This window comes from Phoenix dactylifera, unplaced genomic scaffold (assembly GCF_009389715.1).
Source record: "Phoenix dactylifera cultivar Barhee BC4 unplaced genomic scaffold, palm_55x_up_171113_PBpolish2nd_filt_p 000026F, whole genome shotgun sequence".
NCBI classification, from domain to species: domain Eukaryota; kingdom Viridiplantae; phylum Streptophyta; class Magnoliopsida; order Arecales; family Arecaceae; genus Phoenix; species Phoenix dactylifera.
In genome coordinates this window covers 911,929-927,751 of record NW_024067667.1, presented here as the reverse complement: position 1 = coordinate 927,751, position 15,823 = coordinate 911,929, and the positions used below count along the sequence as shown (strand labels likewise).

Here is a 15,823-nt window from a genome sequence, read left to right as displayed (position 1 = left end):
TGTTACCAATGATCAGATATTACTTTCTTCTCAATTTTTAAATGCTTCATGTGCTACCAAAGAGAGTAACAATTCCTGTAGGCAGCAAGTGGATCCATGCACATGATTTTTATACCAGATTTACAACTGAATTGCCCAAGGGAATGAGGGAATTTTCAAGCTGATATATCTAACACCTCTTTATAGATAATTAAATGTACAGATTTGGGATCTGGAAAGAAAAAACTCATGAAAAAATTTACCATTTCAGGTGGTATAATGAAATATCAAAATAAAAAGTAAACAAATATAAAAAATTATTTTGCGCAAGTTAAACAACTCTGCTTATTTATTTGCCTCAATAATTTCCTTGTATTCTTTCTTCATCTTCACACCAGATAGAGTCCTGTAATGTCCAAGGATTAACAGGATCAGCAGCATAACATATAAAAAAGTTAATAAGTTACAAAAGGTTCTCCCAACTCAAGGCTCGTATTATTTGCAATGAGAAGAAGTTTGACATAAATAATGGATTGGCATAATATTAATGCTGCATTTTCAAGCCATTAGTTGCCACAGTACAAATTGCCCTACAGAAATAGGGACCAGAAGGAAGAATGAAACACCAAATGATGTAATGTTTCTTGTGGCTAAAGGTAAGATGCATACAACTATACACTTATGCATGCATGCTAAGAAAGATATGCTAAAGTTACATATAAGATGGAATCCTACCAGAAATATATAGACTTGCTGTTCCCACCCATTGAAAACCCATTATTAAAAATGGAGAATTCGTTTCTCTTGCTGGCAACGACAATAGTTGGTATTGTTGCATACCTTTTTGTAGCCATAACTCACCATTTGTTTCTCTCAAATTGTCCTAATAAAGACCAAGAGATTTCTCAGAACTTCCATCAAGAATCCAATTCTTTACAAACTTTTCAACTCAAAATAAAATCTTCCCTGCCAGTGCATGGTCAAAACTCTCCAGTCTCCACGTCTAGGACTTGGAGCCTACCTGAATTATTTATAAGTAGCTTTCTCCTAGACAATAACAAGCCTCTTCCCTCAAAAGCATTTGTATTTCATTCGAAAATTTTAACCAAGACAACTATTTCAGCAGAAACTGAAGCTGACTGGAAATGTAAAACAAGCAGATAAGGATTGCAACCAAGTGCACAAGGATTGTAATGATTTCACTTCGATTTCTTTCCATGGTTTGCATAGTGCAGCTACAGGGATGGGAAATAATCAAAGAAACAAAAAATTCAAAAGTTCAGGAAGAAACAAAATTCTGAGGCTCTGAGCTATTGTAAATAAACTTTAAATCAAATGTCATCAGAAGTAATGAAATTGTTCATTTTGTAACTACCTACTGCATGGTCAGCACTCAGCAACCTCCAGTGCCATTGGTGTTAAATGTCATAGGTCATAACCGGGTATGTTGCTTTTCCAATTTAAATAACATGTTTTTTCAACTGATAGGATTTGAGCTCAAATCCTAGTAGGGTAAAACATTATATTTTGATGGCATTTCCATAATCTTTAGTAAACATATTTTTTGTGATCAAGAACTTGCAAATGAGTACATACATCCAACTAAAAGAACATTGAAGACTTTGGTCATATTCAAAGATTAATCCTTAAATTTGTAAAAAAAAAATATATTACAAGGAAAATGCTTTGGGGTGCCCATTATGCGCACATAAAAATTTTATTGTTCCCACAATTGCTGATTTGGCAACACCATTATCAACCAACCCCTTGTTTGGCAACAAAACCCACGAGCCGCACGAATCTATCAATAACAGGAGCCCTATAGCATTACTCCTTTCATAATGCTACAGTTCTCACAACACTTATCTATAACGTCCTCATTGAAGATTTTGTGCTACTAGGGAAGGACTTGTGCCTATACCGTATATATCTTGAAGGAGCAAAAGCAAAATTCTTACCCTGCGAGAAATCAGATCCTTGAAAAGACTTCTTTGAAAATTTGATTTGCAAGGATGCTAGAAATTTGACCTACAAAGTTGCATATTTTTAAAAGGAAAGGATTGGCCAAGTAAATTTAGACTTGGATTCTTCAATAATTTTTCTTATGAAGCAAGTCCATGTTGAGATTATCATCATCTTCATCTAAATCCAAAAAGTTCTTACAGATTTTGAAACAAGTCTGACTTGATTCCATCAGATGCTACAACAACTTAAATGTTGAAATCAAGGTTCGCCATCTTAGTACCGGACCCCGTACCAGTGCCACACTAGCATAGTGTCGGTACGGTATGGTACGTAGTTTTTTTAGCATACCGAGTGTCGGTACGCCACTGATATTGGTATCGAACCGATACAGTATGGTGCGCCCAGTACGATACGGCATGGTATGGTTGAAATATTAACTTTTGATCCTATGCAAATGAAACTAAAGCCTTGTAAGGGTAAAGAAACTCCACTTTACATAGATAGCAGATAAACACAAGCATGAATAAATTCAAGAAATTTATATGTAGCTGCACTAACAACATCCTTAAACGAAGCAACCTTACTTGAGCATTTCCTTATGTTCGAAAAATTGCACACAAGGTGTTCCCATAATTCCTGCTGCTTTGCAATTTCAGGATCTTCCTCAATGTCAATTTCAACAAAGTGTACTTTGAGCCCTCTGATATATATTCCTAGTTAGCATATTTTTTCCACTTCGATCCCAAACAAATCTCTAACCACCAAATCCATACATCTAGATACTTATATTAATATATTAAGGTTACTTGTCGTGATTTCTTATCAGTTTCAAGAAAATTCAAATCCTTTCACAAAGACAACTCCCTATCTCTTATTAAATAGAGTCAAATCACAAAAAGCACTGGTATTCTTGTTTTTGCCTTCGTGCTTCAACCACTCATAATTTCAATTACATAAGTCATGCTCGCAGTTTTTTTTTTTCACATGTAATTGCAATTTTTTCTCTTACAGTCATCTTTGCACTTCGGAGTGCACATGTTTCATCCTCTTCTCTTGGTGCACTAAGATATTCAACATATCAGCGAAGTGTGTTTCTCCTCTAACATAGTGCCAAAAAAAGATCTTTTGGTATTAATATTCTTCCCCTTGGAACCTTAATCACTCTATGCCCATCACCTTCCTTGAAGGGTCTTACATTACATACTACCTCACTAAGGGTCATGCATCACTCTGACCCCCCACATACTTGTATGCCTACTCCCGAGATTCATTTTACACCATCCTAACATCCACTTATTAGTAAGTCATACTCCTTATGTGATGTAGGAGAGTCCTAGAAGTTTCCTGAATTAGCTATTCTTATTATGTTCTTTTATTATCTTATATTAGCTTATGGTCAGTAATTATTTTTCTAGTTTATCTTAAGTAGAATGTGACTGGCATGTGACTTTTAATGAGTTGGGAAGCTAAGATTTGATGGGGGTCATTTGCCATAAAGGGCTGAGATTAGAGGGCTATTGTAACCCTAATATAAATAGTCTTTTAGACTCAAAGTAAGCAGCTATCTTATTCTTATTCTTTTACTGGTTTACAAACCCTAAAAGCCATTATTCCTGTTCCTGTTTCCATCTTGCTGAATTTTAGCCCCTGTTTTGCTGTTTGCTTTCTGTCTTTACTTCCAGCACTACAGAATATAATCCATCTTATTAGTATATTGTACATCCCATGGTATATTTATCAAATTCTGTAGTCTATAATGCTAACTCAGTAATATATAATCCCATGGTGTGATCCCTAACATTTACTCCTGAGATGGAACATGGATCGATTGCACTCTCCATTTGATAGATTGTTTTGGCTGGCATTATATATTTTTGAAATAATTTATGTGCTCTAGTAAGTAAGAAGGAAAATGTGAGGACATATTAAGATTTCAAGAAACTAGAATAGGCAATAGTGGTAGACGTTTTTTCCCTTTTTAAAAAAGTTATAATAAATAAAAACATCAATGTATCTGTTTCATAATCAAATTACAACATCAAACGATGCCTAGCATGCAACCAGAGTTCTGAAATAGGAAGAAAAACAGAAAAAGAAATAGATGATATTTAAAAATACAAGTAGGTAAAATTAAACATATCATTCCATAACTTCTACATACAAGAGAGGTACAATGACAGTCTATGATAAGGATCACATACAATTGACCGACCAAATCCACATTAAAGACAAATGACGAGCATATTAAATCAGTAGACTGTGTTATTTTTATACTACCTCAAATGTTTAAGTTTAAGAAATGGACAAATCAATCAAAGATGTCTCTCTCAACTTTAAAAGGAATATAACACAATTTATTTGAGTACCAGTCAACTGCACCAAAATTCCTAAGTCCATTGAATTATAGAATAAATGCAAAGAGTATGCCATGCATTAGTCATGTTCATTTAAATGTCTCTGCATTCTGAAATTAGTAAAGAATGGCATTTGCATCCTCTCTTTTTCACCTATAGTTTTTGTAGCTTCATGTATTCCTTGATTGGCAGAGGTCACAGATTTATAAAGTACAGGCCTCTCCCAGAGCCAACTCACTTGTGCAATTAGGATCAAATACTGCATCAGGTATTTGAATATCTAGATCAGCACAAATACAAGACAAACAAAAATCACTGGATCTATACTCAACTTCTGAATTAGTACCCCAAGAAGGTAATGAAAAAAATAAATAAATAAAGGACCTCCTCTTTCTGTTCATGACCTACTGAGCATTAAAAGAATTAGAAGAGCTGGTCTTACATATTGCCATTGCCTCTTTCTGCTTCGACATTTTGAAAACAGCACAAGGCTCCAGGCTCTGATGGTGACCCCAACTTGAGAGAGGCCATCCTTAAATTGTCTTTCCCTATTTGCATCTCCTATAGCTTCAACATTTTGGAACAGCAGAATGCTATGCGCTCTGATGGTGACCACGACTTGTCAGAGGCCATCCATAAATCGTCTTTACCTATTAGCATCTCCTATATCCTTTGAACCTTGACAATAAATGAAGATAGTGACCCTTCTCCACCATATAGCTAATTATATTATTTGCTTCAGAAACCTTCCCTGCATTCCGCAGCCTACTAACTAACGTACTATACACCGAGAAATTTGGAGTGCAGCCCTTATTGTCCATATCCTTCAGCATGGAGCATGCCTCGTCAAATTTGCCAGTAATACAAAGCCCACGGATCATAGAATTGTATGTAAACACATTTGGTAGCTGCCCTTTTATTAACATATCAACAAACAATTGCTGAGCCTTCTCAAACTCACCTGCCACTACATACCCTGTTATCATTACTGTATAACATATAACATCTGGTTCACATCCTTTCTTGACCATCTCATCAAAAAAATATTTGCAAGCATCAAGATTCCCAGAACGACTAAGCCCATCGATCAAAGTGGTAAAATGGAGAACACTTGGAGAGCAACCAACATCATTCATATAGTTCAAAAGATTAAGTGCAGCAAGTGGTTTGTCTCCTTTTCCAAGCACATGAAGTAGTAAATTATAAGTATGTAAATCAGGAGCAAGCCCATTTTTCCCCATCTCATCAAGCAACCTATGGAACTGATCTAGCTTACCCAACATGTATTTGGCACGCATTATAACATTATATGTCAAAACATCTGGAGAATATCGTTCGAGCAACATCTGTTGGTAAACCCACTCAATCAACTGATACTGATTCACAGTGAGAAGCGAATGGAGGATCGCATTGAAGGAGTGCTTGAAGGGACGATAATTGAAAGTCTTTGATTTTATAAATCTTTCTACCACCTTTCTTGCCATACCTGCCTCTCCACAAGTGCAAATCAATATGTTAAATGTGCGGGCAGTGACTGGGAGCCCATTTTCCGTCATCTCATCGACCAATCTCCACATTGCTTTCAACTCCTCCGATTTGGCAAAAATCTTCATGGTAAGATTATAGGTGTTGGTAGTGTGCTTATAGTCCTTCTGCTGGCCTGACCAAACAAAGAACTTATAGGCCAGCTTCGCATACCGTGACTTGTTCGCACCATTGATGGACATCAGAATGCGGAGCAGGACTTCCCTGACAAGAGCATTAGACACCTTCAGCTGCAGCTCTTCGAGCACCGGTCGGGCATCAAAGCCCGGCCCATCCTGTTGGAGTATTTGGAAAACCTGATCAGCATTGGATTTAACACCCTCGAGGAACCTCCGACGTATGTTGAGATCATCATGGTCATCACCATCCGCTCCCTCTGGAGAAAATTTAAGAAAGGTCTCTTGGGAAAGGTGTTCGCAATCAAATCTTTCATCATTATCCTTTGGGTGGCCAGAATGGTCATGGTTGTCTGCCTTATTAGGGCCAGATTCACGATTGCTCTCATCTGGAAGGTGACCAAGATCCAATTTTTCACCACTATCCTTCGCGTCTTGGATCTTGCTGCCATCGTGAAGGTGCCCAAGATCCAATCTTTCGCCATTATCTTTCAAGTTTTGGGTCTGGCTGCCATTGTGAAGGTGCCCAAGATCCAATCTTTCATCAGTATCCTTGGAATTCTCCTCATCTGCTCTGCTACCATTGTTGCAGAGACCCATCGAAGGCCAAATCCGTGTCCGGGAACCGGAGAAGAACTTCCCGTATCTTGAACAAAAGAGAATAGTAGATCTCATGGCAATCAAAGAATAGCAAGGAATCCAGTGCTGTCGCCTTCGAGGAATCCTTTCCGCTGCGCAACTCACTCGCCAGCATTCGCGTCAGACCCTTTTTGGCTCAAATCCGGTCTGGAAGATAATCTTGATCTCTCTCAAATCTGACCCCATCTTGATGGCCAGAGAGTCACCGGCAGTGTTCATGTCAGAGGCCGAGGTTGCTCGCCGGCGGCGGATGATGATGGGGCGGTGGTCGGTCGCTGCCGTGGCTTTTCTTGTGACAGTAGAAAAGGAAAGAAGAGGGGAAGAAGAAGACGCCCAAGGAAGAAGAGGAATTAATGTCTACCCGCATCGAACATTCCCTTGGCGGAAGGGAGCTGCTATATATGCGGGTGGGGTTAATTCTCCTCCTTTTGTTTTCAGCAAAAAAAAAAAAAAAAGGAAGAAGAGGAAAGGGCATGTTTATATGTTGGGTTTTAGGGTTTTTTTTTTTTTTGCGTGTGCTGCTAGAGTGGACGACTCATGCACACTCAAACCCACATGACTCCGACATGAACGCACACGGTGGATGTACCCAAGAAGATTAAAAAAAAAACAACAAATTTAGAAATGTTTTAGGTAGCTACATTGACTTTCTAACACGGTCAGCCATCTATAAAGCCATCTAATTTGCGGCCCTATTAGCTTCTCTTGACTTAAAAAGCAACATCGCACCTCTAAACCCAGCCAATCATCATAGCCAAATTGTTCTAAAAAAAACTGCTTTGGCCTGCAAAATACATTGTGTATGGCCCAGACTAGCCCACGCGGTCACGCCGCCCTCAGCTCCGCCCTCAAAATGGAGGTGTCAAAAATCTAGCACCATCCAGCAGGAACCATCATAGAATTCGAGCCTCGAATGATAAAGCCTGCGCTACTCCTACCATCACCAAGCATGCCCTTATCGAAGTTAATTTTGAGGAAGCTCGAGGATGAGAGCTCTCACAATACTAGCCGAGACAATTAAGTTTCAATTCATTGTTGACCCAAAGTAGCATATCAAAGAGACTCGGGCCAACCAGACTTGTTTATTTTGCACATGGATGTAAAAAATAATTTATATATAAAAATATAAATTAAATAATTATATAATATATATTTTTTTATAAATTTATATTTTGAGTTAAATCAAACATGCTTCCATTTAGCTACAACTAGCTCCAGATTGAGTTGCTTGCTAAATGACGACAAACTAAGCTATTGAAATTTCTATCATTATAATTTATTATAATGCTAAATTGCATTTCAGGAATCTATAACACCCCCTAAAAGCAGGTAGTAGGAGTTTTGGCCGTATCAAATTTTTAGTCATACCAATGTAAATGACTAAAATATTCTAAACCAATTCAAAGTAAATGTTTTTAATAATAATGATATACTTCTCTGTTATAAATACATGGAGTTATCCTCTCTATTAAACTTGCTAACTGTTTGATTATCTCGTCCATAACACTTAGCAAAAGTAAATATTAGAAGTTATTGAAGATGCCTCTACAGTAAATACTACAATCATGTTAATAGTAAATTGAAAAGAACTTATCTTGAAGCATTAACTCATGGTGGCAACGTATGGTAGTATAGTATGATAACATAGCAAGAGGCTCTAGTCACCGGCTTCCTAAAAAAAGGTCCAAATCCAACCTAGATTAGTAATTTGATAGCAAGCAAATAAAATAAAAGCCTTGTAAAAGGCATTTTATTTCTTCAAAATAACAACAAAGAGCCAATTATATATGTTAAAACAAAAGTGGTCATGACAATTTAAGTTCTTACCAAAATCTCAACTCAAATGTTTCTTGACCATATCGACAAACCCGATTGATCATCAGCGAACACGGTTGTTTTTAAATCTGATGATCTCCATTAAATAATTTTATTGCTGCTTCATTGGCCTCTTTTGCTTGATTAGAACTGATTTGAAACTGATGCATATGTTCTAAATCTTTAACTTCCAGGAAAAGCAAAACAAGCATAATGCACATCTTTGATCCTATGCTCCATAGCATTTGAAGCATCCTAAAGCCACATCCCTAGCAATTAGCGCTTGGTGTAGGATTCTATGATGTAAACCATGTCTTATACATATATGATCCATGAAATCTCCAGCACTCTGATGACAATTGTTGCAAATTTTTTACTTGGTATGGTAAAAATAAACAAATGAATATACTCGTAAAAATAGCTATTGCTCAATATGGACCATTGAATCAAGATTTTCTAAACACAACAGAACTTTTTTTTTTTATTTCTGCAGCCCTCGTTTTCAAAACCTAATAGAAGAAGAGTATTCAACAGTAAGAAACATATTAAGGAAAGAGGGAAAAAGATAAATTGATGACCCCAGGAAAACAAAGAGTCCGTTGGACTAAAAAAATCCCTCAATTTCTGGATGGGGATCAAATCCCTCAATTTAACCTTTAACAAGTATCATGCATGTGCAACGACGATCGCACGTGTCAAACACTAGTCTGTGATGCTCGACCCAAAATACATACTTGAGAGTTTCATCATTGCCTCAATGGGATGCAAGTTAAGTAGTGCCCAACATAAGACACAGCTCATAGATTGAAGATCTAAAGCATTGCTTATGATCGAGATATCTTAGATACATTCTGAACAAAATACAGTTTTTGAACACTTCTAAGCCCTAAACAAATTCAAAGCATTGTTTTGCATCACTAAAATAGTCTATTTCGTGACTACTTAAATGCATAAGTTAAAACATCTTTTAAAACATCTGGTTGTCTGATAAACAAGCGTCATGATATTAACCATTATGTCCAAGAATGTGGAGGCTCATTTAGCTGATCTACCATCTACTTTGCATTGACAGGATTGACCATTCAATTGACCAAGTGCCTCTTATTACCTGATTGGCCCGCCATGCTTGGATTGGCCTTGTAGGCATCCAAGCTCCGCACAGACTCTAAGCCAGGGGTAGCTATACTTGACCAAGTTTATCTCAAATCAAACTGCACTAGCTAACTATCGAGTAGAGCTTCTGCAAATGACTCATTCATAAGCCTTGAGCTGTGGCTTTAATTAGTTATCTGTTCCCACCAAAAGAGCTTGAAAAAAAGTAGATTACTGACCTGACCATGAGCTATTCTACATTCATTTGCATTCTACCAAAATCCAGTGGCAAATATATCAACTAATCTTCATGGATATCCATAAACATATCCTCGGGTATAGCATAAAAATCAGCTTTCGCATCTTGCACAACTTAAAAAAAAGACTAAAGAAATATCGAGATTACATCACCTCAACAACTAATTCATACAGGCATAATCACATTAACTTCCATTACAATCACTTCCAAAACGCACCCATGTTCTTCGGTGTTTCTTATTTCTCCAATGAATTTGATGGATCTGCACCTGGCTTTAATACACTAAGTTGACCGCCATCTTTGCTGGCAACAGATGCAGCTTTGATCTCATTGCAGTGGTTTATGAACTTGCTCAGTTCCTAGAAGCAAAGTAGTGTTAAAATCTATCAGTATGATATAGAACAAATAAAAACAGGATGCAAAAGAGTGAACTTTCAAGCCAACATAACAATTTTTTTTTAAAAAAAAACAAAAAAATTGGAGACTTCTTTGCAATATTCCATATCTCCCTGCAGAAATATCGGTGTGATTTCTTTCTTTTGTGAATATCAATGCTTAGCGGTATATGAATAAATATTGGCAAAACCATCATAATTTCTGAACTTGGTACGAATGCAACCACCAACAAGAAATTAAACCACAAATAGCTCAATATTTGAAGAACAACTGAACTGGGATTAAACTTCAAAAAACTTGTCCTCTTTCCTAAAGCACGTTCAATATTTTTTGTAGAAAGTTGTGTTACCTGGACACTCGCAACCGGCTCCAAACTTCCATGTCGGATAAGAATCCAAGTCAGATACGTGGACGCTTGAATAGTTATGAAGTTTTTTTGGTTGCCACATTTAAAGATTGGCAGAGAGCTCAGCTCTCCCAACAATGAGTTTGGCCCTCCATTTTAATATTAGGAGCATTTTTTATTTCTCGAGGTTGTTCAAGGATGTTGGTACTGAAATAATTTTACAAAATGTTATTTTTCTTATATCCTTAAGTTAATCGAAAAGTTTGAATGAGGAACATATATATTAAAAGACATTACTGTTAATATATTTTTTAATGTTTAGCAAACAAATATTTAAAGATACATATAATCTAGTATAATTAAATTCTATGCTGCATGTCTCCGTATCTCAATTTGTCCCTCTTATCAAGTCAGACACTCAGATACGTACGTGTTCAAATCTGATTGTCAAATCCATGTCGATGCAAGAAATATTCAGGAAAAATAAAACATAAAAATGTGTTTTATTTCTGTGACATGTGCTTGCTAAAATAATTTTGAAGGGATGGCCTTTGTGCAAGCAAAAGCTAAATTCTTCAAAGAAGCTAGAAGAACAATTATTAAACAACCGCTACCTTAAGACTTAATTAAGAGCAACGACAACTCGTCCAGCTCTCTAGAACCATGTGACTGGGTCCTGATCTCCCCTCACCCACGACAAGCATGCATAGACGCACATTTTAAAAAAAATTTATGTGCACTCTTCTCAAAGTACTTTTGAGGAAGTAGCAAAATCTATGCCAACTATATAAATCATAAAATCTTAAAGATAATGACAAGGTAGCTAAAAGCCTTGAATAGTTGAATTGCCTGTCCATGAGACCTTCAGCCAACATTTGTGAATATAATTCTGCACATGTTCCCTTCTTCTTGAAATACACCCCACTTAGTTAAGTTTTCTATTTTTACAAGAAATAAATCAAAATAGAGGTGTAGTAACCAATATGCTTAATAAAATATAAAGCTCAATTTTGATGAAATTCAAAACCATCCATCCTCCTTTTTTTGGGGAACAAAAACCATTAATCTTCCGTGTTGCCCATGCTTAACACTAGTCATCAATAACTTTTAAAGCAGTGAACATAATTGCTAAATGAGCTGTACAAAGGCAACCTCAATAGGGTTAGAAAACTTCTGAGATGCAACAAATTCACATGACAAAGTGTAACGTAATTATAGACCATAATTTTGAGGTTACTCAAAGGCTAAACTAAAGAAGTTGTATTGCAAGACATAGATAACATAGGTATACCATAAGCCATAAGCCCAACTGCATACTCAAGTCAAGGTGGAAGTGAAACGTATTTACTTTATATAATTGGTTTTTCATCGCACACTCTACATTTCTGTAATTCATGAAAAATGATTATATGCAAAAAATTACATTTTTAAGATCTTCAAAATAAAAATCCTCTAATGTCCAGATAATAGTATATGCCATATAACATACAATGCGTACCATGCAACCTTGTCAGGAATTACTATAAGAATAGTCAATTAATTTGTTTAAATCTATTGCTGCAAAACTGTATTGCTCCACAAACTTGTAGTGGAGGTGTTTTCTATCAACAACTAAGCCTTTTCATATCTTAGAATCACAATGATTTTCTCGAAAAGATAGTTCCAGTACACTCTGTACAACAATTTTTCTACCGAATACCAAGTAGAAAACTCACCAGATGATGTCACATGGTTTCACATAGATGAACGCTTCCTAAAGAAAATTACTCCTCCTAAATCCTTTCCCATAATCAATCTACATTCCTTATTCCATTCCCTACTTCTTCATATAGGCAATAGAGCATATATCATAAATAAAACATGCAAATGTTAAAAAACTACAAACAAAGTTCAACCATGATCAAGAAATGTAATGACCAAAGAAGACTGCTTATCATAATCAAAATCTGATCTGACTTCCATGAAAATAAAATGTTAGTCAAGTCAATAATCAAGATTGAGAAAATAGCAACTCAAAAATCCTATGTTTTTGAAGAACTAGAGTTTTACACACAGTTTCCTACGCAGTAGATAATGACCTCCCTAGCCACAAAGGCCAAACAATGCATTATCTTAATTTGGTTAAGGACTTCATTTATCTATATTTTGAAAATAGAAGACCTAGTGACGATCATAATGCTGAAGCACATTGCTCAGTGGATATAAAATGAAAGAATTACATCAGGACATTCATGATATCACTTGACAGTCATTATGTTGAAAAATTAACAGTTCTCCTTTTAAAAAAAAGAAAAAAAAATATGAGGTTTCCTAGTAGCAAATAACAGTCAATAACTCACCCAATACATAATCCATTATCAAGAGTTCCATATTACAATGCAAAATTGTAGGGGGGGGGGGGAATCAAATGTTACCATACCACAAATATTCCAATTTAAAGATTTTGATGCTCCACATAAGATAATCTTATGTAGCATGTATCCGGCAAACCATTAAACCAAATAGCAGGAATCTTTTTGCAGTCTATGAAGAACAAACAAGCTTCCAAAAGGCATAGATTTTTACTAGGTTTGGATTCCAATGACCTTAAACTCCTTAAAAGGTCCTCTAGGACATCTAACAGAGATACCTCATGCTCTCATCCATGTTTTAAAATTGAGGCTAAAACACTGGTTGGGAGATTCAATTATAACTTAGTTTTATTCTGGCTTTTGGCTTCTCATTTGGGATAAGAATGATAAATCATCACACTCTATTTAATTTGTAGAGAGGGCTACAGTCCGAGCATGTTGGAAGGCTCATCCATAACATTCAAGGCACCATTCCAAAATACTTAAGTTGCTCGCAATTTTAACATCACCACAGGCCACTTAAGATTGGCGTGCTTCAATCTTTAAAAGCAAAAGAAAATTTAAAAGATGAAATATTTGAAGAGTTCATACATCTACTTGTTAGTTATACACATGCAGCTTAGACAGAAACCTACTACCTTCTCTGCCAAGTTCTTATGTGCAATTCCTCAACCATAAAATGGATGGCAGATCTTGGGCGGAACAAATATGCCACAGTGGAAATGCCAAGATTCTATCAACTAGAGTTGCGGTCATAATAACTAAGCGATGAGGGTTATTTTTCTAACGAAAAGGGGAAAAAAAGTTTCGAAACAAAACACGAAAAAACAACAACAACGTCATATAGTCCTCTACTTGTTAAAGAGATTCGGAAAGCAAAAGACAAGGAAAAGAAAGAGAGCTTCTTACTCTATCGGCCTCGATCTCTTTGGTGACCTTGCACGGCTTCACGAACCTCTTCCCTGCGAGCGAGAGACCAGTTAATAGAAATTTAAAGGAAGAAAGGAGGGAGCCGAGAGCAGCCTCAGGTTCCGTAGAATCCAAAACCTGAATCCAATCAAATACCTTTTCGAGGGTGAGCGGCTTTGCCGCGGCGACTGGGAGGGATGGTTTTCTTCTTCTGCCCCTTGAAGAGGTTCCCCTTCTGCGTCATCTCCGCTTGCTCGCTACCAACCGGCCGCTTGGATGTGATCTTTTTCTAGGGCTACAAGCGTTCGTACGGCTTTTCTAGGGCTACATAGGAGCTTGGAATAAAACCTGATGTGATTCAACCGAAAGTATCTTGGGTTGGGTCCGGTTGTGACCTAATTCCAACCTGATCTGATATCAAAACCTGTGTATACGGTAGAACGGGCTAACTTCTAATAGGATTTTTTTTTTTTTTTTTGGTACAACCGCTGCTTATACTGCTCTAATGTGAGTGCAACCCACAGAGTCAAGAAAAAAAATGGCATAAAAGGTGAAGGGGCAACTACAAAATATGTCTAAAGGATCTCTTCCGACTGGTGAACAGTAAAGGAGGCGACTCAGTCTGCAACCCTGATTGCTTCCCAGTACACATGAGCAGTCTAAAATGAATCAATCTTTCGCTATCCTATGGATATCCCTGAGCAGTGGGTGGTCATCACCCTTCCACTCCTCATCTCGGATCCACTCAAGCACTGTTGTTGAGTCCCCTTTCAAAAAGATGTTGTCAGCCTCTAGAATACGTCTCGCGAAGATGATGCCCTTTCAAGTTGCCCTGAGCTGAACTCCGCCCCAATGACCGTCATATCATAAGTGTGACGCTGTTCCACAGCAATTAGCCTAGAGTTGTGATCTCTGATCACAAAATCCATACCTCCTTTGTCTCCATCTACCGATACACTACCGTCGAAATTTATCTTAAAATGACCGAGGGGTGGGAGCTCCCAAGAGACATAATAGGATTTTTGTTGGGATTAAACTAGGTTAGCTAGCAATCTTAGCTTACCTAAAATGCCAACCTGAGCTAAGTTGCAGCTAGGGATGCAAATTTGTGGAATAGAACATCTTTTTATCTCTAGATATCTTCATCACAGCAGAAAACAAGGTATACCAATTGTCCAAAAACATAACCCCTTAATCGTGCATAAGATTAAAATGATATTTTTAATTAAACTATTTTATTTTGCAAGGAGTAACACAATGGAGTAGCATACAGAAAGGAGGGAGATGGAAGAAAACTATTATGGCTATCACTAATCAAGAACATTATAATCCTTAAGTTCCTAACATTTCGTGGGAATGTGTGTGCTCGATCGTTCAATTCTTATGACACCTCTAAATATTTCTATTTGTTAAATATCGTCCCACCTCAAATACTTCATAATTCAAGATCTGCTATTACTTAAATTCACTGCCAAACTGTTTAGCAACCTATAACCCTTCGCTTAGGATAACATGCTAAATTTATTTTTTATAATTTAAAATTTAATTAAATTGCCCTGTATTTAGAAGATCTTCATCATCCACAGGCATTATAACTAGTTCAAATATATATATATATATATATATATATATATATATATATATATATATATATATATATATATATATATATATATATATATATATATATATATATATATATATATATATATATATATATATATATATATATATATATAAGTCATGCAAAAATGTGGTCTGTGACTTTCTTTATGACAGTAATTAACCATTTTTTTTTAATCTTATCAATTATATATGGGATACTTGTGTCATATTCAAGCAGACCGCCAAATAGTAGTTTTCCTTTTTAAAAAAAAAAGAATAAAAAAGGAGGAGGACTAAAGGCCCTCCCAAATTTCATCTTACAGAAAGAGATATCCAGAAATTTTCATGGACATTAATAGAGTTGCACATCCAATCCAAAACTGTGAACCTTATAATGTAGACTGACGCTACGGCATTTAAGTGCACCAGATGACTTGCAGTGTTACTGGAGA

General features: G+C 36.4%; 2 protein-coding genes across 3 annotated transcripts; both read right to left on the bottom strand.

Annotated features, from left to right (window-relative positions):
- Nucleotides 1-131: 131 nt before the first annotated feature.
- Nucleotides 132-7,022, bottom strand: LOC103698103 (pentatricopeptide repeat-containing protein At3g60050-like). Of its 2 annotated transcripts, XM_008780076.4 has the most exons (3): nucleotides 4,741-7,022; nucleotides 4,452-4,557; nucleotides 132-385 (listed from the first exon to the last, which is right to left on the bottom strand). In XM_008780076.4, exon 1 carries the CDS (start codon nucleotides 6,632-6,634, stop codon nucleotides 4,952-4,954), a length of 1,683 nt encoding a protein of 560 aa, XP_008778298.2. In that variant the 5' UTR covers nucleotides 6,635-7,022; the 3' UTR covers nucleotides 132-385; nucleotides 4,452-4,557; nucleotides 4,741-4,951. The 2 variants fall into 2 exon arrangements, with proteins under 2 accessions (XP_008778298.2, XP_038971799.1); XM_039115871.1 differs by lacking the exon at nucleotides 4,452-4,557.
- A 2,734-nt stretch (nucleotides 7,023-9,756) lies between these two features.
- On the bottom strand, nucleotides 9,757-14,087 carry LOC103697867. Its single transcript, XM_008779806.3, has 3 exons — nucleotides 13,923-14,087; nucleotides 13,767-13,819; nucleotides 9,757-10,123 (listed from the first exon to the last, which is right to left on the bottom strand). Exons 1-3 carry the CDS (start codon nucleotides 14,008-14,010, stop codon nucleotides 10,001-10,003), a joined length of 264 nt encoding a protein of 87 aa, XP_008778028.2. The 5' UTR covers nucleotides 14,011-14,087; the 3' UTR covers nucleotides 9,757-10,000.
- Between the last annotated feature and the right edge of the window lie 1,736 nt (nucleotides 14,088-15,823).

What these genes read in the sequence shown, in the direction of transcription:
- LOC103698103 (XM_008780076.4), bottom strand. Translation starts at nt 6,634, where the DNA reads ATGAGATCTACTATTCTCTTTTGTTCAAGATACGGGAAGTTCTTCTCC.
- LOC103697867 (XM_008779806.3), bottom strand. Translation starts at nt 14,010, where the DNA reads ATGACGCAGAAGGGGAACCTCTTCAAGGGGCAGAAGAAGAAAACCATC. An exon ending in AGCCGCTCACCCTCGAAAAG is followed by an intron (nt 13,820 to 13,922) that starts GTATTTGATTGG and finishes TCTCGCTCGCAG; the next exon opens with GGAAGAGGTTCGTGAAGCCG. An exon ending in AAGAGATCGAGGCCGATAGA is followed by an intron (nt 10,124 to 13,766) that starts GTAAGAAGCTCT and finishes CTTTGCTTCTAG; the next exon opens with GAACTGAGCAAGTTCATAAA.